Raw genomic sequence first — 27,519 nt, 5'->3', positions numbered from 1 at the left:
TGGTGCCCACTTTCATATATGGAATGAGGAAAAGCTGGAGTCAAGGATGCCTCATATGTTTATGACTGCCGAAGAGGGGAATCACATGAGAATTAAAATGGTCTTGAGCATGCCTTTACGTCACACATTTGGTGCTGTTCAGTGGGCAGTGGGCGGCACTGGTTTGGGGGTGAAGCATGGGATTCTAGGCTATGTAGAGATTAAAATGTTACCAGCATGTAAGTGTTGAAAATGAATGTGATAGGTAAGAGAGAGTTTGTGGAGTAAAAGAAAACAGAAGAGAAACTCTGAGAAGCACCACCATACAAGGAAGATGATCCAGTGAAAAAGACTGAGAAGGAACTGTCTAATGACAGTGGAGTTTAGAAGACAAGGAGGGAGAGAATTTGAGAAAGAAAAGTCAGCTGTCAAATCCATTGGGAATGGGAGAGCTGAGTAGAGATTTTGGGAAGATTTGCCAGTTAGGTAAGAAGCAGTCATTGTAATGATACTAGATCATATAATTGTGTGACTTTCTGTAGCAAGATTCAGTAGAACTAGAGATTATGAATAGTTGGAATATCCAGGATTTGGATTTTTGTTACATACCTATGGTAGGAATACAAGGGAGTTCAAAGTATTGGCAAGATGGTGTAGAAGTGATGGAATGTGAAGTTTAGACTGGATAGAGGTGGTGACCAGGCCAGGAGGACACTGAAAGAAAATTGATTCAAGGCATTAGGTCGGAGCAGAATACTAGAGTTTTAGATTTTAGGATGCCAGTGGCATGTAGGGTTTGGCCTTGGATGTAGATGGCTAAAGTGGAGATGATACGAAGGTGTTCAAGAACAGTGAGACTCGTGTGTTGGATGAGTCACTCACTTAGTGTTGACCCCAGATGATTGTGTACCCAGGATGGAGAGAGAGACTATGAGATAGACTATGGTTTCTGAGGTTTTAGATTGCCTATGGTAGTGATCAGTATATACTAGAGAGGAAGATACCTGGATGCATGCCCTCACAGGTAAGGGGGTAAGTGGCATGGAAATATTCTTCTGGGCCTTAGAGCTTGGGAGGATGATTAGCCTTCACTAAAGTGGCCAGCAAAGAGGAAAAGTATGGTTTCCACTGGCCTAGGAGGTAAGGGAAGATCTAATGGAGAGGCTGAGCATCTAATAAAAAACCTCATTGACCATGGTATCAGAATTCAAAAGGTTGGGACTGTTTAGTATTTAGTGAAGAGAAAGGCAAGCTAGAAAGAGGTCAGATTTGGGTGTAAGGGTGACAGGTTTTTTTTTTTTTTTTTTTTTTTTTTTTGTTCTGACGCAAATGGCTGGCTTTGAAATTACAAATAGTTTGGATTTCAGGTTTTGGTGAAGCTTCTTGTTATCAACTCTGCCTATCAAATCATTGCAGTTTCTGTAGAAGGACAGCAGATATAGAGGTATTTCCAAATTTGAAAGTAACATATCGGAGTTCCCATCGTGGCTCAGTGGTTAACGAATCCGACTAGGAACCATGAGGTTGTGGGTTCGATCCCTGGCCTTGCTAAGTGGGTTAAGGATTCAGCGTTGCTGTGAGCTGTGGTGTAGGTTGCAGACATGGCTTGGATCCCGCGTTGCTGTGGCTCTGGCGTAGGCTGGCGGCTACAGGTCCGATTGGACCCCTAGCCTGGGAACCTCCATATGCCGGGGGAGCGGCCCAAGAAATGGCAAAAAGACAAAAAAAAAATAAAAAATAAAAAAATAAATGTAATATGTCTCCAGTGAATGTGTTGCTTGTTAGAGAAAGGAGAGGCTTTTTGCACCCCTTTTTGACCTTTGATCTTCCAAAATATTTTGGCAAGTACAGTTGACCCTTGAAAAACATGGGTTGCAACTGAGAGAGTCCACTTTGACTTTTTTCAATAAGTATGTGCTGCAGTGCTACATGGTCCATGCTAGGCTGGGTCTGTTGACGTCGGTGTGGAACCGTGAATAGGGAGGGCTGACTGTAAAGTCATATGTGAGTTTTCCACTGCAGGGAGGCTTAGTTCCCTAACCCCCAGGTTGTTCAAGAGTCATCTGAATGTGTGACAACTCTCCTCTATTAGGATACCTGGAAGGTTATGTTGAGCATTTTTAGGTCGCTTCTGGTCTCGGAGGTAGGAAAAATACCTTAATACCAATGACATTTACCATGGATGTGGGAGGCAGGCATATCTGCATTTACTTCTAATTTCTCTCCTGTTATTTTGGGATGTAGAGTCTCCTGGGAGAGTCTCTGTGTTTCCAAGGAGAACTCCTCACTCATTAAGATCCCATTCCTTTCCTCTACTCAAAGATTAACTCCCACATAGCTCTCTCCTGCAGGATCACATTTTCCCTCATTACTGGATTATTCCCTTCAATATAGAAACATGCTGTTTTTTCTCCATTTTAAAATAATTACTCTTTCTTGACCTCATTTCATCATTATGGCACTACACAATTTCTTTCCCCCTTTATGGCAAAACTCACATCCATGTGTTCAATTACTTTCCCTTATGCTTTTTTTAAAAAAATATTTCTTAAATTAAGGTGTAGTAGATTTACAGTATAATGCTGCCCCTTTCTTTCTCTAACTCACTTTCATCACACTTTCTCCCTTGCTACTCTTAAAAAAAAAGCTTTCCTCAAAGTCACTAATGACTTTCATTTTGCTAAGTCCAAAGGTCTGTTTTTTGGGGTTTTTTGTTTGTTTGTTTTTGTTTTGGTGGGGCCAGGAGTGGGCTGTGCTTGTGGCATGTGGAAATTCCTAGGCTAGGGATTGAACCTGCATCACAGCAGCAACCCAAGCTGCAACAGTGATAATGCCAGATCCCTAAGTCGCTGAGCTGCCAGGAGCTCCCCTAGGGTCTGTTTTTTTTTTTTTTTTTTATCTTTTACTTGACCAACATTTATTTTCCCCTCAACTTTACTGAGATATGATTGACACATAATATTGGTAAGTTTAAGGTACATGTTGATTTGATACATTTACAGATTGCGAAATGATTTCCATATAGTTGAGCCACAGCCTCTATCCTGTCACATAGTTACCTTTTCCTATCAGCATTTTTGGAAACAAGTCTCTTGCTGAAATACTCTCTTGCCCTGTTATCAAAGATGCTACAATTCCTGGTTTTCCTCCTACCCCTCTGCTCCTTTTCAACTCCTTTACTGGTTCTTTCTTATCTCTTTGGAGTGCTCCTGGACTCAGTCCACTCAGGCTCTCAATCTCTCTCTTTTTTTTTTTGTCTTTTCAGTACTGCATGTGCGGCATATGGAAATTCCCAGGCTGGGGGTTGATTGGGAGCTGTGGCTGCTGGCCTACACTACAGCCACAGCAATGCAGGATCTGAGCCACTTCTGTGACCTACACCACAGCTTATGGCAAGGCTGGATACTTAACTCACTGAATGAGGCCAGGGATTGAACCCGCGTCCTCATGGATACTAGTCGGGTTTGTTACCTTTGAGCCACAACAGGAACTCCTCCATCTCAGTTAATGGAAACTTTATATTTTATGTGACTTGGACCACAAACTTGGGTGTCATCTGTGATTCTTTTCTTTCTTTCACATGCAAACTATTAGGAAAACCTGTTGGCTGTACCTTCAAGATATATCTAGAATCTAAGTACTTCTCTCTACCCATTGCATTCACCCTAGTCTAAGCCTCCTTGTCTATGTCCTTGGTGTTGTTATAGCCTCTGTATCAGTTGTTTATCACCACACACCCCTGCAAGTAGTGGCGTAAAGCAACAATCATTTATTAGTTTATGATTCTGGGGTTGGAAGTTTGGGTTGGGCTCAGGTGAGTGGGAGCACGGTTCTTTTGCTGGTCTTGCCTGGCTCACTCATGTAGTAAATGGGGACTGGTAGGTTTGGAGGCTTCGGCTGGGATGGCGTATATATGCTACACATGGTCCAGTAAGCTGTCTTAACATAGTGGCCTAATAGTGGCAAAAGAGCAAGAGGAAGCAGCTTAGCCTTTTAAGATCTAGACTCATTCCCACAACTGTACTTCCCCACTGCTGATCAAAGCAGTTGCAAAGTTAGATTCTCCAAATCTACGGGAATGGAGAAATAGATACTTATGAGGGGGATCAGTAAAGTCATTTTGTAAAGAAAGGTGCATAGAGGGATAGGGAAGAATTTGGGGCCATATTTTGCAACCGACTGTAGCGTTCTAACTGGTCTCTTCTGTTCTCTCTTTGTCTCCTACCATATTGTCAGCAGAGTAGCCAAGGTGATTATTTTTATTTTTTATTTTTTTGGAATTTTATTTTTATTATTTTTTTTTTACAGAATTAAATACATATATTTAAACACAATTACATTCATACAGATTATTATATCATGGATCTTAAGCAGATTAAGTGACTCCCTCTGGAGAAGTAGAATGGAAAATATGCAGAGACAAATAGGAAATCTATTCTTTATCCCATTTTGTATGGCTTTCATCTTTACTATTTAGTATTATCTATTACATTCAATTTTTCTTTAAAAATTAGCATTATAGTAAAATTGTGTATATTATGCAACTAAAATTTATAGAGAAGAATGCCTTATATGCCATTAAATATTTTATATAGCATAATAAAAAGAATAACTTAACTGGTAAGAATAACAAAAATAATACACCCTCTGAAAATAAGTAAAATATAAAATGCATAAATTGGTTAAAAAACAGTGTAACCATATAAATATGTCCTCACAATTTGTTACATCTTATTGATTCTTCACTATAGGCATTACACCATTCTAGGTGATGTGATAAACAAGACATTATAGACCTTACATTGTACCATCGAGAGAAATGGTTATTAATAATACAATTGTAGAACTGTATCATTTAATTGTACCGTTGCATTATTTAATTATATATTTAATTATATATAATTATAATTATCATAAATTCTTTGATGGAAAGGAAATCAGAATCAGGTGTAAGACGACTTCAGCATTCCAAGAATGATGTCAAATGACCCCCTTCATGGTGGATTATGCACTTATTTACTATGAGATATATTTCTTCTCCAGAGATTCCTTGTTTGTGTATCAATTGTAGATTATTGGTTTGCAGTTATTCTGAAGTTTTGATATGAGTCTACATGTATATGAGATTGTTTTAAGTTGTTGTTCTCTTAATTGCAAGTTCATCTCCAGTGTCCTGCATTTGTACCCACCTGTTCTCGTGATTCCTGATTTTGGTGGTATAATTGTGCATGGATGATTTCATATCTTTACTGTATATATACCTTTACTGGTGAGCCTTGTCATTTGTGGAATTTTTGTTACCTGTTGCTGTCTTTTCTTTTCTGCCTAGAGAAGTTCCTTTAGTATTTGTTGTAAGGCTGGTTTAGTGTTGCTGAATTCTCTCAGCTTTTTCTTATCTGTGAAGGTTTTGATTTCTCCTTCAAATCTAAATGAGAGCCTTTCTGGGTAGAGTATTCTTGGTTGGAGGTTTTTTCCTTTCATCACGTTAAGTATATCATGCCACTCCCTTTTGGCCTGCAGAGTTTCTGCTGAAAAATTAGCTGATAACCTTATTGGGGTTCCCTTGTATGTTACTTGTTTCTTTTCCCTCGCTGCTTTCAAGATTTTCTCTTTGTCTTTAATTTTGGTCAGTTTGATTAATGTGTCTCGGTGTATTCCTCTTTGGGTTTATTTTATATGGTACTCATTGTGCTTGCTGGATTTGAGTGAGTGGTTCCTTTCCCATGCTAGGGAAGTTTTCGGCTATTATCTCTTGGAATATTTTTTTCTGTCCCCTTCTCCCTCTCTTCTCCTTCTGGCATCCCTATAATATGGATGTTGTTGCATTTCATGTTGTCCCAGAGTTCTCTGAGACTCTCTTCATTTGTTTTCAATCTTTTCTCTTTTCTGTTCTGCATCCGTAATTTCCACTAATCTGTCCTCCGCCTCGCTATTCGTTCTTCTGCCTCCTGTATTCTGCTGTTAGCTGCCTCTAGTGAATTTTTTATTTCAGTTATTGTATTTTGCATCTCTTCTTGTTTAAGTTTTATATCTTGTATCTCTTTGGTCAGTGTTTCCTGTAAATTATCCATCTTTGCCTCCAGTTTATTTCCAACGTCTCACATCATCTTCAGCATCAACAATCTAAAGTCTTTTTCCTGGAGGCTCAGAAACTCCTCATCACTTAAACTCATTTTCTGGGGTTTTTCCTTTCTCCCTCATCTGAGTTATAGTTCTCTGTCTTTTCATTTTTATAGGTTTTTGGTGTGGTGACCTTTTTACAGAAAATAGAGTTGTAGCCTCTTTTACTTCTGGTGTCTGCCCCCCTTGTGGCTGTATGGGAGCTTGGTGTAGGCTTCCTGATGGAAGGGGCTGATGCCTGCCCACTGGTAGGTGGAGCTGATTCTAATCCCTCTGGTGGGTGGGGCTTAGTCTCTGGATGGGATTAGAGGCAGCTGTGTGCCTGAGGGGTCTTTAGGTAGCCTATTTACTGAGGGGTGGGGCTGTGATCCCACCTGGATTGTTGTTTGCCCTGGGGCTTCTCAGTGCTGACTGATGGGTGGGGCCAGATTTTCCCAAAATGGCCACCTCCAGAGAAAGGCACTGCTGCTGAATATTCCCTATAGCTTTGCTTTCAATGTCCTTCCCCCACAACAAGCCACGTTCACCCCTATTTTCCCAGGATGTCCTCCAAGAACTGCAGTCAGGTTTGACCCAGATTCCTATGGAGACCTTGCTCTGCCCTGGGACTCAGTGCTTGTGAAAGTCTGTGTGCGCCTTTTAAGAATGAGGTCTCCACTTCCCCCCGTCCTGTGGGGCTCCTGTGCACAAGCCCCACTGGCCTTCAATGCCAGATGCTCCAGGGCCTCTTTCTCCCAGTGCTGGATCCTTGCACGTGAGGGTTTGATGTGAGGCTCAGAACTCTCACTCCTGTAGGTGAGTCTCTATGAACCAGTTAGTTTCCAGTCTGTGGAGCATCCCACCCAGGAGGTATGGGGTTGTTTATATCACGAAATCGCCCCTCCTACCTCTTGATGTGGCCTCCTCTTTTTCTTCTGGAGTAGGATATCTTTTTTTAAGGTTTCCAGTCCATTTGGGTGGAGATTGCTCAGTCTTTATTTGTGAGTTTTGTTGTTTTTAGGAGAGAAGTTGAGCTCTAGTCCTTCTATTCTGCCATCTTAATCCTGTCTCATCATGATTATTTTTAAAACATAAGTTAGGATTTCTTCTTTTCTCTTCTCTCAGAACCCTCTGATGACTCCCTGCTGCCACCCAAAGTAAAGGGCAAAGTCTGTGCTGTGGCCTGTGAGGCTTGCCACCATCTGACCTGTTTGTTACCTCTCTAGCTACATTTCCAGCTACCGTCCCCTCACTCACTAAATCTGCTCAATTACCCTCTTGGCTATTCTCAAATATCTGAGGCATGCTCTCACCATGACTTATGTTGCTTTTCTTTCTGCCTAGAATCCTCTTCTCTGAGACTGTGGATTCCTGCTTTACCTCCTTTAAGTCTTTGCTTATGTGTCACCTTTATGAGCCTTTCCTGAACCATCCTCTTTAAAATTGGAACCCCTTTCTAATATTATCTATCCCCATCCCTGGTTTACTTTTTGTATGTAGCATTTATCATATAAAATGTTATATCATTTACTATTTGGCTTATTCTTGTCTTCCCCCCTCTAAAGGCAGGGATTTATTCCTAAAAACATCCTGTTGTGGGAGTTCCCTAATGGCTCCATGGCATCACTGCTGTGGCTCAGGTCATTGCTGTGGCACAGGTTTGATCCTTGGCCCAGCAATTTTTGTATGTGGCGCCATGGACACAACCACACACACTAAAAATCCTGTTGTGGAAAATTTTGAACACACACATAAATAGGGACTATTAGTAATGAATTTAAATAAAATCTTGTTTTCTCTCTCTTAACACTTTTCCCTCCTCTTTTTCTTAAAAAAAGTAATTAGCTTTAAGTTAATAGGACTTTTTATTTTAAATATGATTGCTATGTTGTTATCATACCTAATAAAATTAACACCAATTCCTTAATATTATCTTTTTTTTTTTTTTGTCTTTTTGCCATTTTCTTGGGCTGCTCCTGCGGCATATGGAGGTTCCCAGGATAGGGGTTGAATCGAAGCTGTAGCCCCTGGCCTATACCAGAGCCACAGCAATGCGGGATCTGAGCCGCATCTGTAACCTACACCACAGCTCATGGCAACACCGGATCCTCAACCTACTGAGCAAGGCCAGGGATCGAACCCACAACCTCATGGTTCCTAGTCAGATTTGCTAACCACTGAGCCACGACGGGAACTCCCAATTCCTTAATATTATCTGATACTCAGTCCATATTTCAGAATTTCTTAGTTGTGCTGAGTGTCTTATTATAGTTGATTTATTGGAATCAGAATCAAATTAATATTCCTAAACTGTAATTGGTTATTATGTCTCTTAAGTCACTTCTAGTATAACAGTTCTTCCACCCTTTCTTTTTCCCATGTCATTGATTTATTGGAGAAACAGAGTCACTTGTACTATAGAATGTCCCAAATTCTGAAGTTACTGTTCTGCAGGTGTTTTTGTTTGCCTTGTTCCTTTATCTTTCGTATTTCCTATAAATTAGTAGTTAAAGATAGAGAGCTCTGTGGAACCAGTTTGGATTTTTTTTTTTAGGCAAGAATATTCTTAGTGGGTTTGGTGTATGTCTTATTCTATCCCATCATAAAGATAAAGTGCGTGGTTTCACATTTTTAGTGATGCTAAGAGGAATCAGTGGGTTCAGGTGGGATCACTCTGATCCCTCCAATATAAAATCCCATCATCTTTTAACTTAATTGTTTAAGCAAAAATTAATAATTGATTCACAAGTCAATTAACTATTAACAAAGTGACTTCATATCTTTAACGTTTTTTAAAGTAAATGGATGCATTTTAATTTTCTTCATGTTTGTTTACAACATCACTCACTAATTTTTCCCCTTCACCTTTGAATCCTAAATGTGCTCACATTCAGAATGCCTTCAGAATATACTGAACATTGCAAGCATAAAGCTTAGAATGTTCAGCTTTATGAGCAATGAAGACTGAGGAAGTAAGGATTATGTATCCACCCACCTGCTAATTTGCTTGTCTCCCCTCCCTTTCTCTCTCTCTCTTTTTGCTTTTCGAGATTTTAAACTATGTAGGATAGTTACGGTTTAGCAGGCCACTGAGGCCTCATGGGGATTGGAAAGTGGGACGTGTGTTGACAGCAGTATTGGTATTGGGTATGAATTGGATGCAAATCTGGGAGACAGTTTAGCATACAGGTTTTAACATTTGTTGAGTTAGAATGAAGATTGGCTTCAAGTAAAATTGAGAAGCAGCAGCTTGTACTCTCTGCACTTAGCACCCTTTTGTCATGTAGCCTTTCCTTACTGACTTGGACAAAAGTAAATTGCACCCCATGGATTACTTGTGCTTTGCTGCATTGTTTTAAAAACAAATGATGAATTTTTTAGTCTTATGCATCTCAGTATATGACTGCACTTTCTTCCACTTGTCTGCACTAAAAACCTTAGAGTCATTCTTCCCTCTCTTATATCCCACATCCAATCCATTAGCAAATTCTGTCAAAATATGTGTAAAATCTGACCTCTTCTGACTACCCGACAGCTGTTCTGTTTGTCCAAGGCAACATTGTTTCTTTCCTGGATTATTGCCATAAACTCCTAACTGGTCTGGCTTTTCCCGTCCATACCCTCTAATGGTCTGTTCTCCAATGAAGCCAGAAGGATCTTTTTAAAATGACAGTCAAGAATGCCACCCTTTATCCCAAAGCCTCTAGGACTACCTGTCCCACTCGGGAACATCTAGAGCCTACAGTGTCTACAGGGGCTTCTGTCATCTCTTGCTGTCCAACTTGCCCACTTGCACTAATCACACTGGTGTCCTTGGTTTTTCCTTAACTTCCTACACGTCCTTCTTCCTCATGGTTGTTTCCTTTAATGTTCCTTCTGTCTCGAAGGCTCACGATTTCCTTTAGGTCTTTGTCAGCTGTCACTGTATCAGAAAGCCCTTCCTGGAGTTTCCATCATGGCTCAGAGGAAATGAATCTAACATTCATAAGGATGCAGGTTCGATCCCTGGCCTTGCTCAGAGGGTTAAGGATCTGGTGTTAACGTAAGCTGTGGTGTAGGTCGCAGACACGGCATGGCTTGGATCTGGCGTTGCTGTGGCTGTTTTGTAGGCCAGCGGCTACAGCTCTGATTTGACCCCTAGCCTGGGAACCTCCATATGCCATGGGTGCAGCCCTATAAAAGACAAAAAAAAAAAAAAAGCCCTTCCTTCATTCTTTGATAGATGCCAAAACCTCCCTATATGAAGACCTCCCAAAAATGTATCTATTGATGACAACATTTTTTTAGGTATTATGTTGTATATGCATTTTGGAAAATTAACAGAAAATTTAAACTGTGCTATAATTTAAACAATTAAAAATAACTATCCTTTATAAAGTTTCAGTTATGCTAGATGAGTAAGTTTTAAAGATCTGCTATATTATGTAGTGTCAGCTATTCATAGGAGGGTGTTTGCACTCCAAAAAAATGAAAACAAAAGGACACAAGGAGACTTTGGAAGGTGTTGCAAATGTGTATTACCTTGATTGTGGTGATGGTGCTCTGGGTGTTTACGCATATCCAAACTTGTCAAATTGCACACAGGAAATATGGCATTTCTGGCATATCAATTATACTTCAATAAATCTGTTCAAAAATACCTCTGCCGACTGAGGGCAATTCTTGATCGAAATTAGATTGGAGGAAGTTGAACACACTGGAGGAACACTTAATTTTTTTTCAGGGACAGATGGATTAATCTCCTGGCAAACAATTTAGAATCAAAGGTAATTCTGTTAGCTTAGTTGTTGGGAACTCTGCAGGACCATTATAACATCTAATAACTCAAAGGTGTGACTTTCTCATTAAATAGCTCTTAATAAGCAGTGTAATTGGATCAAGTGAGGCTTTTTTATCTTGGCATGTGCTATGGTGAAACTGTCTCTTTAGACAATGATAAAAGACCATGGTTTCAAGTGAATAAATAAGATCACTGATTTTCTTTTTTATTGAGACCAAAAAAATTGATCTTACATTTTTATTGGAAGAGAATTAATAATTTCTATTTAATTTAAAAAAGTAATGTATGCCCATTGTAGGAGAGAAAATTAGATATTGCAAATATAAGGAATTTCATAGTATGTGATCAGACATTAATTTATTAACCTGAAATGAGCTTAATATTTTGCATACTCGTTTTTTCACTTAATTTTAAGTCTCCCTATAAATATAATCTTAATATAAACTATAAACTTAATATAAACTATAGAATAGTTTAAACTTGATGGTGTTTATGATTGAGTATAAACATTTTCAATTTTTTGCTCTATCACAAGCATTTCTTTACATTACTAAAACTTTATAAATGCTGTTTTATATTTCTAATCAATATTTTATCTACATATTCCTTAGCTTACCTTTTAGATCAATCAATGAATAGCTTTACACAAAGATGCTTGCTTTTAATTTTAAGCCTTTTGTAGTCTTATAATTTTGGAATTGGAGGTGAATAAAACCAGAAGCATGTCTGCCACCCTTTGGGGTATAGCCAGGAAGTGCCAAACACCAAGGTCAAATCCTGACTGCTCACTCCCACAGAGTGGATTAATTTTGGACCTACCCTAGACTTTTTGCTTTATGTGCTAAGTTCCCTGTGGAACTGAGGAGTATGGTAGACTGGGACTTGGGGAGATCTTGTGGTCTGGGGACCCATGCTGATTCTTATTTCTGTGGCTTTGCTCTGGAGCTGATCTGGCATTTGAGGACTGTTGTATCAGTTTGAAAGTAAGACAGCTTGGAGCAATTTCACAAATAGGGTTTGAATTTGGACTGAGGGCCAAAAGTAGTCTGAAGTTGAAATGAAGCTTTTTGAGCATTGGCTTCATTCTGAGTTGCTGGCTTGGTGCTATTCATATCATGTACTTCCAACATAGTATTGATAAGTTCCATTGAAGCCGTACATGTGAAAACTGTATGATTTGGTTTTAAAGTCTGTGAAATTAAAAATAATTATCATGAGGAGCTAAGTGTTCCTCCTCCCCCCTCCTTTCCCCTGCCCCCTGTGTCTTCCTCTCCCCCTCTCTGTCCCACTCCCCCTCTCCTCCTCCTCCTTCATTTACATATAATTCTTGCTTTTATCTGAAGTGACATTCTACACACTGTACTCTGCCAACTGGGCATTAGCATTTCATTGCAGGATTTTTCTAATTCTTGAACATGCTGCTTGGTGTCTCTTTACTAAGGTGAAAGGCTTTGCTAATGATCTGCCCAGGGTGGTTGTGAAGGTTAACTAATATCAGATTATTAAGCACCCTACAAGTAAAAACAGCCATGAATAATGCTGGCTGTGTAATGGAAATTTAGTAAATGTTACTTCTTTGGGTAATTGTATGATTAAAATGCCTTTTATCCCAGTGGGAAATACACAGAGGTGATACTGCGGGTTTTTAAAGGGTTGTAATACATAGCAGATTAAGAGCATAGCTATGATAAATAATAGCTGTCAACTGAAGCATTCATGTAAAACTTATGATGTATTCAAGTAACAAAGGCCTATTTTCCATCTCTATTAGATTCAGCTGGAAACAGTGAAGAACCAGTCTTGTGAGCTTTTACATGTGTTCTTTGACCTTTTATTTTATTTTATTTTTTAAAGAAAATGTACCAAAATGAATTAACAGTGTGATAAAATCTCACTAACTTGGATTCTGCTGATTTGGGTTTCGGACGTGGCTGAAGTTCATCTTTATATTACCCATGCAAAATTATTTGCTCAGTTTTTTAAAAAAAAGCCAGGAAAAAGGAGTCTGTCTAATAAGAACTAATTATTTTTAAACCTAAATGTGTTGATAACTGAATCTGGTTATTGTATTAATTTGAAGATAGAGTTGTTTACAAATTTATTTTTTTACTTCTGGTTATTTATTCTGGTCTTGGTTTCCTAAGTCTTAATTAATGAGAAAGATTTGCATGTCGAGTCTTATTTCTCACTTTCCATTTTGGAAAGTTGATTTGAAAACCAACAGTATCTGATTCTAACATTTCTTTAATCTATTGTGTATTTAGGTACTGTGCTAAACACAGTAACTCAAAAAACATTTCTTAACTGATTATTACATGCCAGGCCTGGCAGGGGTTTTCAACAAAGCTGAGTGAGCTATTTCCCTCAAGAAACTCAAACGTCCAGGAGCTAATGCAGCAGGCTTGGTCAATGAGGAATCCTACCCATTTGACACTAGCGTCTGAGCAGGTGCAGCTGCTACACTGATGGAAGCATCTTGGGGGCTAATGACAATCTTTCTACATCTTGGGGGCCAATGACAGTCCTCTCAGAGCTGGAAGGGACATTTGAAATTAAGCCTCACTCTGCAGTATGGCCTCTTTATACCATATTCTCGTATTTTCCATCAATGGAATGTGATGCCAGGTTATAGTTCAAGTTCTGTTTTCTGAGGCAGCCACAGGAGCTGAGAACATTCAGCGGCTTCCTCTTGATCTTCCTGGCTCTGGATATTTCTTCCAGAACATTCCACTGTTATTTCAAACTCCTGTGTGTTTTTACAAATGAACTCATCCGTGTAGAAATTTCCCTGTCTCACTGAATTGTGTTTTAAACTGTCACATGGTGGGGCTACCTGCCAGCCAAGCGTTCATTTGCAGCAGTGTAGCCATGTGTGTCTGTGTGGTAGAGTTTGAGCAATCATTTGGGCAAATAATAGTGTTCATCTACTTCAATGAATATTTACTGATTTAAAAAAAATGGAGGCGTTCCCGTTGTGGCGCAGTGGAAACGAGTCTGACTAGGAACCATGAGGTTAAGGGTTTGATCCTTGGCTTCCCCCGTGGATTAAGGATCCAGCGTTGCCATGAGCTGTGGTGTAGGCTGGCAGCTGTAGCTCTGATTCGAGCCCTAGCTTGGGAACCTCCATATGGGGTGCAGCTCTAAAAAGCAAAAAAAAAAAAAAAAAAAAAAAAGGAAAATATAAATATGAAAACATTGATACCCATGGCAAGAAGCATGGACTTACTAAAGATTGATGCTGGTCACCATGACCAAAGTAGCCAATCTTTATCCTTTGCTAGATACTTATTCAACTTAAAATGAATGGTCAATGATGAAATAAAAGTATAAAATCAAAGAACATACACAAATGTGGGGGAGATGTGTTGCTGCTGATGGTGCCATAAGATAGGGTGAAGTTTAGATTGATAATTTTAGTTCTTTGTGCTCAGCATGGAGCAGCCCTTTAATATGTAACTTTTGTACATCAGATTTGATTACATGTTTTTAGGATTGCAATATATGCAAAGGAACAGAGCTATTTGCATATGCTGATGAGCTGCTTTGGGAGCTTGATTTAACACTGTATATCCAAACACAAGTTTTTTTTTTTTTAAGATTTGCTTGATTCCCTGGGATGCAGCAAGATATAATAGAAAGAACAAGATTTTGGGTTCGGGGTTCAGACTAAGAATAATAATAGCTAACATTTTAAAAGTGTTATGTGCCTCATTCTGAGTGAGTAGCTTTAATGGATTATCTTAATTTTACATAAACTCTGTGTCTGCTGTCTTTAGGAGAAGTGGTTAAGAATGTGAGCTTTGACTGTTCCATGTTCTACTTATTACATAATTAGGCAATTAATTTTGACCTCCCTTTGCCTCACTGGTTTTTCATATGAAAATGAGGATAATAATAGTATTTGTGTCATAGGGTTATTTTGAATACTGGGTGGGAGAACATATGTAAAGAGCTTCAACAGTACCTGCCTGGCACATGGTAAAATTTCCAATAAATCCTGACTGTTAATACCACTATATTACCTCAGGCAAGTTACTTCCTCTCTGAGCTCCTATTTTCTCATATGGAAATGGAGTTATTAATACCTGCCTCAGGGAGCTCCCTTTGTGGCTCGGTGGTTAACCAACCTGACTAGGATCCATGAGGATGTGGGTTTGATCACTGGCCTTGCTCAGTGGGTTAAGGATCCGATGTTGCTGCGAGCTGTGGTGTAGGTCACAGCTGAGGCTTGAATCTGGCATTGCTGTAGCTACGGTGTAGGGAGGCCAGCGGCCAGCTCCAATTAGACCCCTTAGCCTGGGAACCTTCATGTGTCCCGGTACGGCCCTAAAAAGGAAAATAAAATAAAATGAAAAACGATGTTAGGACATTTGTCTAAAGGCACATAGCTAGTAAGTGGTAGAATCAAGTCTCCAAGTAGTGTACCATGGAACAAGGAGAACAGACTAGAGAGAGGGAGACCAGGCTTAAATTCATGGTTCAGTCCTAAATAGTTAACACAAGTTTAGGAAACAAAAACAAAAACAAAAACCCTACCTTAGAGTTATTTTGAAGACTCAATGGGATGAGTTAACGTACTTTGTGGATGTGTAGCACATAGGAGCTGTTTCATCCAACAGGGTGCTCTAAATCCTGTGTTGTGGGAGTTCCCACTGTGGCTCAATGGGTTAAGAACCTGACATAATATCCTCGTGGATGCAGGTTCTATCTCTGGCCTTGTTCAGTGGGTTAAGGATCTGGTATTGCTGTGGTGGTGGTGTAGGCCAGCAGCTGCAGCTCCAGTTCAACCCCTAGCCTGGAAACTCCATGTGCTGTGGTCATAATTTTTAGTAACTTGGATTTTAGAAAGTCGTATCTTCTATTTGTAAAGGATGTATTAGTATTTGAATAAAGATTTTCTGTTTTGGTAACTTTACTCAGATTACAAAAACACATGTTCTTATGAAAAAAACTAGAAAATAGAAACAAGCAAAGATAAAAATCACCTATAATTTATATTTTTCAGGCTTTTCTATGTACTTATGTACCCAGAAAACCTGAATTTGAATTTCAGCTTACTTTATGACCTTGGGAAAAGTTATCTATCTTCTCTGTGCCTCAGTTTCTTCTGTTAAATAAGTGCCTATGTCATAGGGTTGTTGTAAGGGTTAATTGAGGTAATAAATGTTATGTGCTGCAAATATTGTCTGGCCCTTGGGAGAACCACACGTGTGGGGTTTTTAAAAAACTTTGTTATGGAAAATTTCAAATACATATAAACATAGAATAGTATTATGAACTCTAATGTACCCTTCTAGTATCAACATTTAGATATTCTTGTTTTACTTATCATTTCCTCTTTTTTTTTTTCCTCTGGAGGGAGACTGGTATACTTCAGTTTGTGCTATATTAGTATTTGCTAAGAAGTAAATTATTTTAGAGAACCAGGGCACAAATTTTGAGTCATTTTTTAAAAGAAGGAAATAAAAATCAAATACCTATAAAATACATTCTGTGGTGTTTTACTAAATTTTAGTTAACTGAATTGTATTTGAAGTAATATGAATATGGAGATTTTAGCTATTCAGATTAGGCATTTATTGGTCAGTGAGGTCTTTAAAATGAGCATCATTTTTGTTGCACATGTACAGTAAAGATTATTTTATATTAACATAAAAATATTTAAAAATGGAACAAATTGAGTATCTTGCGGTGGAGCAAAATATTTAAAAATTGTAACACTGGAAAAAATAATCTCATAAAGGAGCTAATTTGAAGACTTAGATTGGATACTATAAAAATTCTAGAGATAAATCAGTTTTTAGACTTTTTTTTTAAATTTATTGGAGTATAGTTGACTTGCAATGTTGTATTATTTTCAGGTGTACAGCAAAGTGAATCAGTCATAAGTATAAATATATCCATTCTTTTTCCCCATATAGGTTATTACAAACTGTTGAACAGATTTTCCTGTGTTATAGAGTAGGTTCTTGTTAATCATCTATTTTATACAGTAGTGTGTATATGTTATTCCTACTCTCCCAATTTTCCCCTCTTTCCCCCTCACACTTTCACCTATGGTAACATAAGATTGGTTTTTGAAATCTGTGAGTTTGTTTGTAGACTTTAAAAATCACTATTTTTCATCTACATTTCCTTATATATTTGGCATATAGGTACATACACATAAAAGCGACTGTACAAAAGATAATCCAAGAATAACTGGAGAAAGCATTATAACAAATCAGACATTACTCATGTTGTTGGTTTTGTTTTTTACTTAAATGCTTGGTTCTCCTGGACAGTAATCAATTTTAACTTGGAATTTCCTGCCTTTGATCTTATTTTAGACTCCCATTTCAAAATCTATGAGTAAGTAACATGTGATATAACTGAGAAGGAACTGAATTGTAAAGGCAGGAATATGATTGCAATTTGATGTATTTTAGTAAATTGCAGCCGGTGAGATCATCAGAACTCATAGTCACCTAAATTTGCTCAGCATTGAATTTCGGGTCTTAAAATTCCTGGAACATGATGCAGGAATATGAAGCATGCTGGTCACACCTCACTTTACTGATGGTCCAGAGAAAGACTGGGTTGAAGTCAAGAAACCTCCCTTCTCACCTTACCTAGCATGAGTGTCTTTTTGTCAGGTTGCTTAACTCCTCTGACATTGTTGCTTATTTCTCCAATAACAAAAGTACAGAAGGGAGATGCTCTTAGGTCTGCTATATTATTAAAGAACTACCTAGCTGCTGCAACAGAGAGACCCCAAAATGCAACAGTTCAAAGTGGAAGTTTTTTTTTTTTTCTTTTTCTTGTATAATGATTGGAATTTCAGGCTTGCAGTTCTGCTTCAAACTATCTTAGAGTTTCTTCTTTCTTGTTTCTCCAGCCACATCCTAGAGGCATTGTCTTCAGGTACATAATTGAATCTGAGTTGTTGCCAAGACCTGGTTTCAGCTGTTAAGAGAGTGGAGGAAGCAGTTGCAGCCTGGGATTTGTACTCATGGTCATGTCTGCTCAGACTCCACTGGGGAGAAGTTGGTCACACACATGGTCGTATCTAGCCATCCCTAAAGCTATGAAATGTAATGAAGCCGATCAGGCTACATTTTATTAATTCAGAAGAAAAGCACCAATATTAAAGGATAGCTGTCAGTCTCTGCCACAACTATGCCATTCCTACTTTCACTGATTGACCAAGTGGTTCTGTCGTACCAGCTGGTTGACCTCTGCTTTGACTTGATTTTGAGATTAGTGGTGAACCTAAAAGTATTTCCTACTCTCAGCTTAATTTAATGATGACTTCGTGAATATCATGATTAAACATCACTATTTTCTTCCACTTGCTCCCTAGTACTAAAAACTTTCCATTGCAGTTTCCCCATGATATTTCCACTTTCATGCATCATGTCATTAGGAGAGCTCTACTTGTCATGTCCTATTAATTTGAGAGTGAACGAGCCAGTTGGATTTTTAAAACCTTTGAGGCAAGAACTGAGATTAAGCTTGATTTCTAGCAGATTTCAGGATATAATAAAGGGTAGTGAAACAAAATCTAGCTGCCACATCCTAGAAAGGCTGTGGGACTCACAGGGACTGAGAAGAGATAGGTGAGAAGCTAAGTAGGCAGGAGAACAACGAAGATATAAATATTGGACAGTAAAGCAAAGTGCGTGGTTGAAAAGTTGTCTTTTTTTTTTTCCCCCCTGTTTTAAAGGGCAGAGTGAAACAGCTAGGAGAGTCTGGAATATACCCCTGAGCCACAGTTTTGACAAATGTATAAGATCAGGTCAAATTTCTTGATGGTGCCCATTAGCTTTTCTATAAACCATTAAAAAAAAAAGTAATACATTGTCAAAAATATAAGCCATTAAAACAAGTAAAACATTGTCAAAAATATGTGTTTAAAAATCCTCAGGCTGGAGTTCCCATTGTGGCTGAGCAGGTTAAGAACCCACCTAGTTTCTGTGATGAGGCGGGTTTGATCCCTGGGCTTGCTCAGTGGGTTAAGGATCTGGTGTTGCTGTGACTGTGGCATAGGCCAGCGACTGCAGCTCCTTTTTGACCCCTGGCCTGGGAACTTCCATATACTGCAGTTGTAGCCCTAAAAGCCAAAAAAAAAAAAAAAAAAAAAAATTCTTAGGCTTTTGATACCATAACTTAATTTGTGGAGTAAGAAATTCAGTAAATGCGTAACTCATAATTGGAATAGTTGATAAAGTGTTAGAAAGACCTATACGTTTTATCTCTGAAACAAGGTCCTGTTAATGAAGTTTAACCTTTTATCAGTCTGATGATGGCCTGACTTTTGCAGACTGGCTTCCACAATGTACTCTCTGTAGTGATGACTCCCACCTACCTTTCTTCCCTGAATCCTTCCTGTGGAGAAATTTGGTAGTCAGGACTGCACTGGACAAATCTTTCTCTGTAAGCACTGGATACCTTCCTACCTCCCCCAAACTGGCCTGCATAATTCTTCTGCTAGGTTATTACAGTACTGCACTATCTGTGGTGGTAGATGTGGATGAGGAACTGTGGATATGAAGGGCTGACTAGAACATTTTATGTAGATATTCAATTGTGCAGGGGTTGGTGTCACTAACCCCTGCATCGTTCAAGGTCAACTGTATATAGATTTTTGTTTTTCAGATCATACCCTTCACTTGAAGTTTGACACTGAGTACTTTTGTGTGATGTATGCTGCATATTTTGTATCCTAGGGAAGCTATTGGGAGAGTTGAAAACTTAAGGTGGCTTATCTATTTGCTTCTCCTTTATTCTAGAGTGCAATTGATTTATTTTCTTGGAAGTGTTTTTTTGTGGCTGAAATACCTTGGAAGATCAGATGGTAGCTGCTTAAGTTAAACAAGTTATGCGATATACTTGGAACTTGAAGACTTCATTAAAAATTCTCTTTCTGATTTAGATTCATTCAAACAGACAAAAAAGACACAATGATAGGTTGGAGACAAATCTTTTTAAATCAAACACTTTTTTGGAACATGTAGTTTATGGAGCATATTGTGACTGGTTTCCTTTTAGTAAAGAATGCCATGGTAAGAAGTAAGACATAAATTGTTTTCTTTAATGTATGAACTGCCCAGGGGACATTGAGTTTAAAAATAAAGTTGGACACATGCTGCACTGCGAATGCTAAAGCAAACATACGTACTCTTTTTTTTGAAATTCCCTGAGAAAATATGATGTTTTGATACCTTGAAAGGCCAAGTGGTTGTGATTAACTTCAAAATATGTCTCCATCAGATGAAAGACACTTGCAGCTTGTAGCCCAAAGACAGTAAATCAAGGATGATATCAAATCATCTTGCAGCTTAAGTAGTGGTTTTGAGAATGCCTTAATGGCCATTTGTTAGGAAAGATAAAGTTACTGTAGCTTTTAAAAACTTATTTACTTTATAAAGTGTTGCATCAAAATAAGGGCTTCCTTTTGTAAGCTTAGGTATTTGTCATCCACCCTTGGATAATTATGACCAAAACAGTACTCTTTTACTCCACTGGCCCACCTCCTGGAGACAAAGTTATCTTTCTGGACAGTTAGGTTTCTTCATAGCCATAGTACAATATTAGCCTAACCAGCTCCTTGTCTGGTTGTCAAAGCATTTTGGGATTCCATCTATTATTCAGGCCTAAATAAGAGCGTATAACCCCACATTTCCTTCTCTTTAGCTCTATCACTGCTGACATTTGGGTAAGTATATTCTGTGATAAGTTGATAACCATCTGCTACTCTGGATACTCTAAAGTTGACTTTTATTGAGTTAGGTTAGATCATCAGAAGACTCTGTACTTCGACCCTATTACCTGAGGATTTTTTTTGGCTGAATTACATGTTATAACCATTGCTTTATCCAGGGCTTGTTTAAAATAGAGGTAGCATAAAATTTCTTTTTTGCTTATATTACTGAGAGTATTAGTTATTACATCAGTCTGTGTCCCATATGTAATGGGAGAGTTTTCCTTCAGAGTTTAGGGGCATAAAAAAGTTTCTATGATAAAGAGAACTTTCTATCTTTTAAATAATAAAACCTGTATGATTTATCTTATTTATATATTTACTTGTGCTTGGATGCACAGGAACAAATTAGAATGTCGATTATAGCAGTTTTTAATCAACCCATTTTATAAATTAATTAAATAAATAGTCAGGATGTAAACAAAGAGTCAGTAAACTACAGCACGCCAGCCTTCTGGTTTTTGTAAATAAAGTTTTATTTGAGCATGGCTTTGGTCATTAGTTTCTGCCTTGTCTGTGGCTTGTGACTGCTTTCCTGCTATAGTGGCATACCCGAGTACTTGCTATCTGACACTTTACAGAAAAAAATTAACCATCCTAATGTAAATAGTCACATGATAGTATGGGTCAGCCATATAATCATATAGCTAGTATGGGTCTTCATGCAATAACATTGAAGAAATATAAAGCAAGATGGTTACTATAAGATGTGGCCATTTTTTTCTTTTTATTCTTTTTTTTTTTTTTTTTTTTTTTTTAAGGGCCACACCTGCAGCATGTAGAGGTTCCCAGGCTAGGGGTGGAATCGGCAACAGTAACAGCAACATAGCATCTGAGCTGCAACCTACACTACAGCTCACGGCAACACTGTATCCTTAACCCACTTGAATGAGGCCAGGGATTGAACCTGCATCCTCATGGATCCTAGTTGAGTTCGTTAACTGCTGAGCCATGAAGGGAACTCTCAAGATGTGACCTCTTTGGAAGGGCTTAACAGAGAAGATGTGCCATGCAAGGAATTTCATCTTTAAATAGTAGGAACATACAGAGGAGGACATTTTATGTGGGAGAGAACAGCATAAATCAAATCCTTTAGGAATGAGGATATTTTTGCTCAACGTGGGACTATTTTGAAAGTGGTTTTAGCCAGACTGGAATTAGACAACGTCAGAAATGAAGTCAAATGTGTGAGACTTTTGTTGTAGACTTAAAAGCTGGGAATCAGAATTTGCATTTCATCTGACAGGCTATTGAAAACCCAGTCTGAATTCTTTACAGGGAAAAGTTGTTATGGAGATAGCATTTTAGCACAGTTCATCTGACAGCAGTGTATGGATTGAACTCAAGCATGGAGAAACCCAAGCCTAAGCAGTTCCTAAAGGAAACCTCTGGTGAAGAACCAAGATGATGAGTAGAGAAGTGGAGAGGGAAGGTAGACTCTGAGACGCTGGAAGGAATGAAGCTGACTTTGTGACTGGATTTAGAGAATGTTGTTGAATAAAATTGTGAGAGGAGAACTGGGAAAAGATGCACTAAAATGGGAACGGTTTTTATGAGTTAAAATATGTGTGTTGTTTTTAACATCTTCAATTTCTGGTGTTTTAGAGCCTTGTGTGTGTGAGAGAGAGAGGAGGGAAGTGTTTGGGGATAGGGACTAGATGAAGCCTCTAGGGCAGGTTACACGAAGGAAGCACAAGGCAAGAGGCTTGGGAGCACATTCATGAAGGAGGATGGCACATGAGAAGCAGAGTGGACAGAAGGAAAGGAGGAGCCAGTAGAGCAGCGTCTGCCAAGGTGTATTCCAGGAAAGACTGGTTTGTAGCCTGTTAACAGGATTTGTAGAAAAAAGGGGGCCGTGACCAGATAAGTTTGGTAAACTTTGGGTTAAGCAAAGTTAATCAAACTTCTTGCTTTAGAACCTCCCAGATTCTTCAATAACATGCACCGCTGTTTGTGTCACCAACTAAGATCTGTCTCTTTGATTGATATATTTGTGTATCCAGCTTTCTAATGACATCTCCACTTGGATATTTATGACGGCCTCTAAAACTTACCTGTCTGTCCAAAATGGAATTCCTGTCTTCCCTCACAAAACTTGTTTCCCTATATCAGTTGATGGCAACTCCATTTTTTCCTATTATTAAAAAATGCCATGATAAGTAATATGTAAATGGTTTTGCTTAATGTGGAAAATGCTCAAAGGAATTGAAGTTAAGAACACTCAGATTGGGGTTCTTGTCATGGCTCAGTGGAAACGAATCCGACTAGTATCCATGAAGATGCAGGTTCAATCTCTTGGCCTCGCTCAGTGGATTAAGGATCTGGCATTGCCATGAGCTGTGGTGTAGGCCAGCAGCTGCCGCTCCAATTAGACCCTAGCCTGATAACCTCCATATGCCAAGGTTGCGGCCCCCAAAAAAAGACAAAAAAAAAAAAAAAAAAAAAAAGGAGTATTCAGATCAAAAACCTTGGAATCCTTTTCGACCCTTTCTCTTATACACTCATCCAATCCATTAGCAGCCACATTGGCTCTACCTTTGAAGATATCCAGAGAATGACCACTTCTCATCTCAAGTGATTCTATTAAAATCTTACCATTTTAACTATTTCATTCAGGATAAATCCATCAGTTTTTCCAAGGCCTACAAGCCTTTTTTGGTTTTGTTTCTTTTCATTGACTCTGATTTACTATTCTCTTCCTCCTTCACTCTGTTCCTGACTCATCTTTTTGTTCTTTCTGGGACAGATCTTAAGCCCTTTATTAGCTTAGGGCTTTTGCACGCAGTTTCCTGTGCTTATGACACTCTTTGCCCGGATTATCAGTACGGCTAACTAACTCCTAAATATCACCCACTCTAGAAGGTGACTATTTACCCATGACATTTTTCACAGAACTAGAACAAACAATCCAAAAATTTATATGGAACAACAAAAGACCCAGAATCGCCAAAGCAATCCTGAGAAACAAAAACCAAGCAGGAGGCATAACTCTCCCAGACTTCAAGAAATACTACAAAGCCACAGTCATCAAAACAGTGTGGTACTGGTATCAAAACAGACAGACAGACAGACCAATGGAACAGAATAGAGAACCTGGAAATAAACTCTAGAAGGTGACTACCATACTTAAATAAAAATCGTGTCCATCTCCCATTTTTCATCCCCTCTCTACTCTATTGGCTTTACTTTTTTTTTTTTTGCATTTTTATGTAAGTTTTTTTGAGATATAATTGATAGAACTGTATAAGTTTAACGTGTACAGCACAGTGATTTGGCTTACATACATCGTGAAATGATTACCACTATGAGTTTAGCGAACATCTATTATTTTGTATGGATACAAAATTAAAGGGATAGAAAAGATTTTTTTTTTCTTTTTCACGAGAACTCTTAGGATTTACTCCTTAACAACTTTTATATATAAGATCCAGCAATGTTAATTAGATTTTACATGTTGTACATTATATACTTAGTACTTATTTATCTTATAACTGAAAGTTTGTACATTTTGACTGTCTTCATCAAGCTCCCCTTCCCCCTGCCTTTGTTTCCACCTGCAAAATAAATGAGTCACAGGTATGAAATGTATAGTGTGAGGAACATGTCAATAATTATGTAATATCTTTGTATGGTGATGGTAATTAGACTTATAGTGGTGATCATTTTGAAGTGTGTAGAAATATCAAATCATTGGGTTTTGTAACAGGAACTAACATCATGTTGTAGATCAATTACAAGCTCATAGAAAAAGAGATCACATTTATTTTTTTCCTTTGTGCTTATCACCTTCTAACATGTTTTATGTGTTATTGCTATTATTATTATTATTTTTTTATTTACTGCTTGCCTCTTCCCACTAGACTGTTAGCTCTATGAGGAGTTTTTGTCTTATTTAGTTCACTGTTGTAGCCTAAGCACCTAAAGCAGTGCCTGACACACAATAGTCACCTATTAAGTGTTTGTTAAATGAGTATGACTCTTCAAGATGGCAACATATGTCACTACAAAATTCTTTTTTCCTCTATCTATCTTGGGTTTTCCAGAGACACACTTTGGCAAATTCTTTTACGATGAAGACAATTTCAAGAACGGTGAGATTAACACAACCGGGAAGTTGAAATTTTAACCTACTTAAAAGCTAATGAGTAGATTTAGAGAGGGCACATGGTTTGCAGTCTTAGAACATGTTGTTTTAGTGCTGTGAAATGTCCACTTTAAAGGACTAAAATTGAAACTAGAAGTTGAGGAAGAAAGGTAGGATAAATTATTCAGGAGTCTAACTTTGGAAGAAAAAGTAGAAAGAGCCACAAGTTCAACACAAGGTGCCTCCATATTTGAGATCAGGAGAGCTTGGTTTTGTTGCCTGTTGTTTTTATAAGGTAACTTAGAGTACTGTACTGACATAAACATTTTTTAAAGTTATGCTGTAATACATAGATAGCTTAAAGCATCCTATTTTTCAAAGCGGTATAATTTTGTGGGTTAAGTGCTGCATGGGAATTGGATAAATTGAGATAGATCCTTGGGAAATTAATTCTGTGCCTCCACTTTACCACCTCGCCCTCCTCCATCCTTTTTGCTTGATTTGTTGTTGATTTGTTGTTGTTGTTGTACTTGAGAGCCCAGTAGGAATGAGAGGTGTGATGTAAATATTAAAAGTTGGTGCTAATTGCTTGCTTGTACCTCTTTTAGAAGACAAGCGATCTGTTTTGTTGTGTGTTTCTCTGTTATTTCTATACTGCCTGAAAAAAGCTCACCTAGGCTTTACACTTGTCACTAACAGTTAGATTCACGCTTAAAATGAAAGCTTGTACCAAAGTAAGGCATAGTTTAAACAACTTGTGAAAGTTTGATTTTTTTTTTCTCCCTTAGAAGTTTTGAACCACAGAAGAATTAATTTCTATTTCAAACATGTGCTTGAATATTTAAAATCATGTTATTTAGGCTTGAGCCTTTGGATTTTTTGTTTGTTTCTGTAGAATGAATTCATCTATTTCAGGATTAGCTTTAATGGGAAAAACTAAGAGCAGTTGAGCATTTTTAGTTTGTTTATCAGTCATGGCATTTGAGGGCTGAAGTGGTTAACTGTGAAAATTATGCCAAGGATGATTCTGCAGAGCTCTGTGCTTTATTTCTATTGTTGTCTTTGGAATGAATTACTTTCATGTTATTTGACAAGCAATTGGTTTGAACTGCTTTTCTGGACTAACAAATATTCTTTTGTTTTGGTTACAGAATCTGCATACATACATGTAAGAGAAGCAAAAATGTCAGATGATATCAGGAAAAGGTTTGAATTTCCAAATTCTCTTATCCAGTCACAGGTAATTTTATCTGTCTGTCTGTCTGTGTATCTATCTATCTATCTCTCTCTCTATCTATCTATCTTTCTATTGTCCTTCATGGTAACAAATGAACCATTTTGTTGGTTGTTAATTGAACTTTATATTTTTAACATTAAATATCTTGTTCATCTGTATATAGAGGTATACATTATTAAACAGCTTTTATATTAGTAAATTTGAAAATTTTTATTTGTAATAGCAATTGACCAGTCTGCTTTTATTTATGTCATACTTTTCTTAGAGACAAAAAACTTGATTTAACTCCTGAATATATATTTTTGGTCTATAATTCATTATTGGGAACAGAAGTAAATGGTTGTACTTCCACAGTGTATGAAAGGTTAATATTTAAAAAGGTATATTGTACCTCAGTACAACTACTGAGAATAATTAATTTTTATTTTTTTCAATTATAGTTGATTTACATTGTTCTATCAATTTGTGCTGTAATAGATTTTTATAATAATTACTTGCAGTAAGTAAAATATCCTCTATTGAAAAATTGGATCTGAATTCTGACTCAGGTGGTAAATTGTGAAAATTTATTTTAGAAGAGCTTTTCAGTTATTAGGGTTAAAATGAAAAGGGTTTTCTGATTAACCTGCAGCTAACTAGAAGCACTCTGGTTCATCAAGCTACCATAATAGCTTACTGTTTTTTCTTGTGAGTGTAAAGCTAAGGGACCAGCAGAAGCCTTCCTGAAGACTTACCAACATACCGCGTCTTGGATACTTGCAGCAGTTACCTTCGGAGATGCCTGCTGTGGGAATTGACTTAGCTGGGTAGTGGGGAACCCTTCCATGAGGAGTAGAACACTCCTTATGCAAGATTCCCTTCTACCTGACTGGGTTGGAGTCATATCCTGTGCAGCACAGGTGCTTACCATGAAGAAGATGAAGGCTTGGAGGATACCGTCCACAATTTTAATTTTTCTGTGCCTGGAGTTCCTTCATTAGCATAGATAAATCAAGAAATGCCTATGTATGTTGCTCTTAATTCAAATGAAGAGTGTATATGTATTTTTTAGTGTATGGTATCTATTTAAACTGTTTTGTTATGGAAAACTTAAGTAGCAACATAAGCTAATTTGTACTGGGATTTTGTATTATAAGATCAGGTTAGGCTCTATTCTGTGAAGTGTTAGAGGGATCAATTGAAAGGTAAATTAGAGAAATTGAATTTGGTGGGCAGTGAGGGGATGTTTATCATTAAACGTATGTTCTTTTAGTCCTTTTTCTAAATATGGACAGTAGCTTTTTTTTGGCCTTGTTGTGTTTCATATTGGTTTTATTAGGCTTTGCAATTGTGCCCTGCCCTCTGTGAATACTTCTTTTTGTTCTTTTGTAACCACTGCTCAGTGTTAGCACCATATTTCATTGATTAACACACATTTTTTTTTTGCATTTTAATGTATGTGAAACTCGACTGCATCTAGTAATTGATGGCAGCAGTTATTAGATACTTGGTATTGCCTGCACATTTATGAACTTGGCCAGGATTTTCTGAAAGAATCTGAAAAAGCTTTTTCATTAATATGAAATCAAGATTTTAAATTATAAGCAGCATTGTATAAC

General features: G+C 37.8%; 1 protein-coding gene and 1 non-coding gene across 11 annotated transcripts in view; both read left to right on the top strand.

Moving 5' to 3' along the window:
• Positions 1-27,519, top strand: part of FOCAD (focadhesin) — a 319,932-nt gene that overhangs the window by 4,879 nt on the left and 287,534 nt on the right. For 6 of the 10 annotated variants that reach the window (XM_021063120.1, XM_021063095.1, XM_021063125.1 and 3 more), the window contains one exon: positions 25,836-25,924. In XM_021063120.1, the coding sequence (XP_020918779.1) occupies positions 25,868-25,924 (57 nt within the window). In that variant the 5' untranslated portion in view covers positions 25,836-25,867. Of the gene's footprint in view, positions 1-23,651; positions 23,714-24,667; positions 24,692-25,835; positions 25,925-27,519 lie in introns of those variants that run through there. The other 4 variants (XM_021063107.1, XM_021063132.1, XM_021063113.1 and 1 more) reach the window with 4 other exon arrangements.
• Positions 26,720-26,795, top strand: MIR491 (microRNA 491). The gene has a single exon (NR_038608.1). It is a non-coding gene; the product is annotated as a microRNA 491 (primary transcript).

The sequence above is a fragment of the Sus scrofa genome, chromosome 1 (genome assembly GCF_000003025.6).
Source record: "Sus scrofa isolate TJ Tabasco breed Duroc chromosome 1, Sscrofa11.1, whole genome shotgun sequence".
In the NCBI taxonomy this organism is placed as follows: Eukaryota; Metazoa; Chordata; class Mammalia; order Artiodactyla; family Suidae; genus Sus; species Sus scrofa.
The sequence above is the reverse complement of the archived record's forward strand: the minus strand, read 5'-3'. Positions and strand labels throughout refer to the sequence as shown.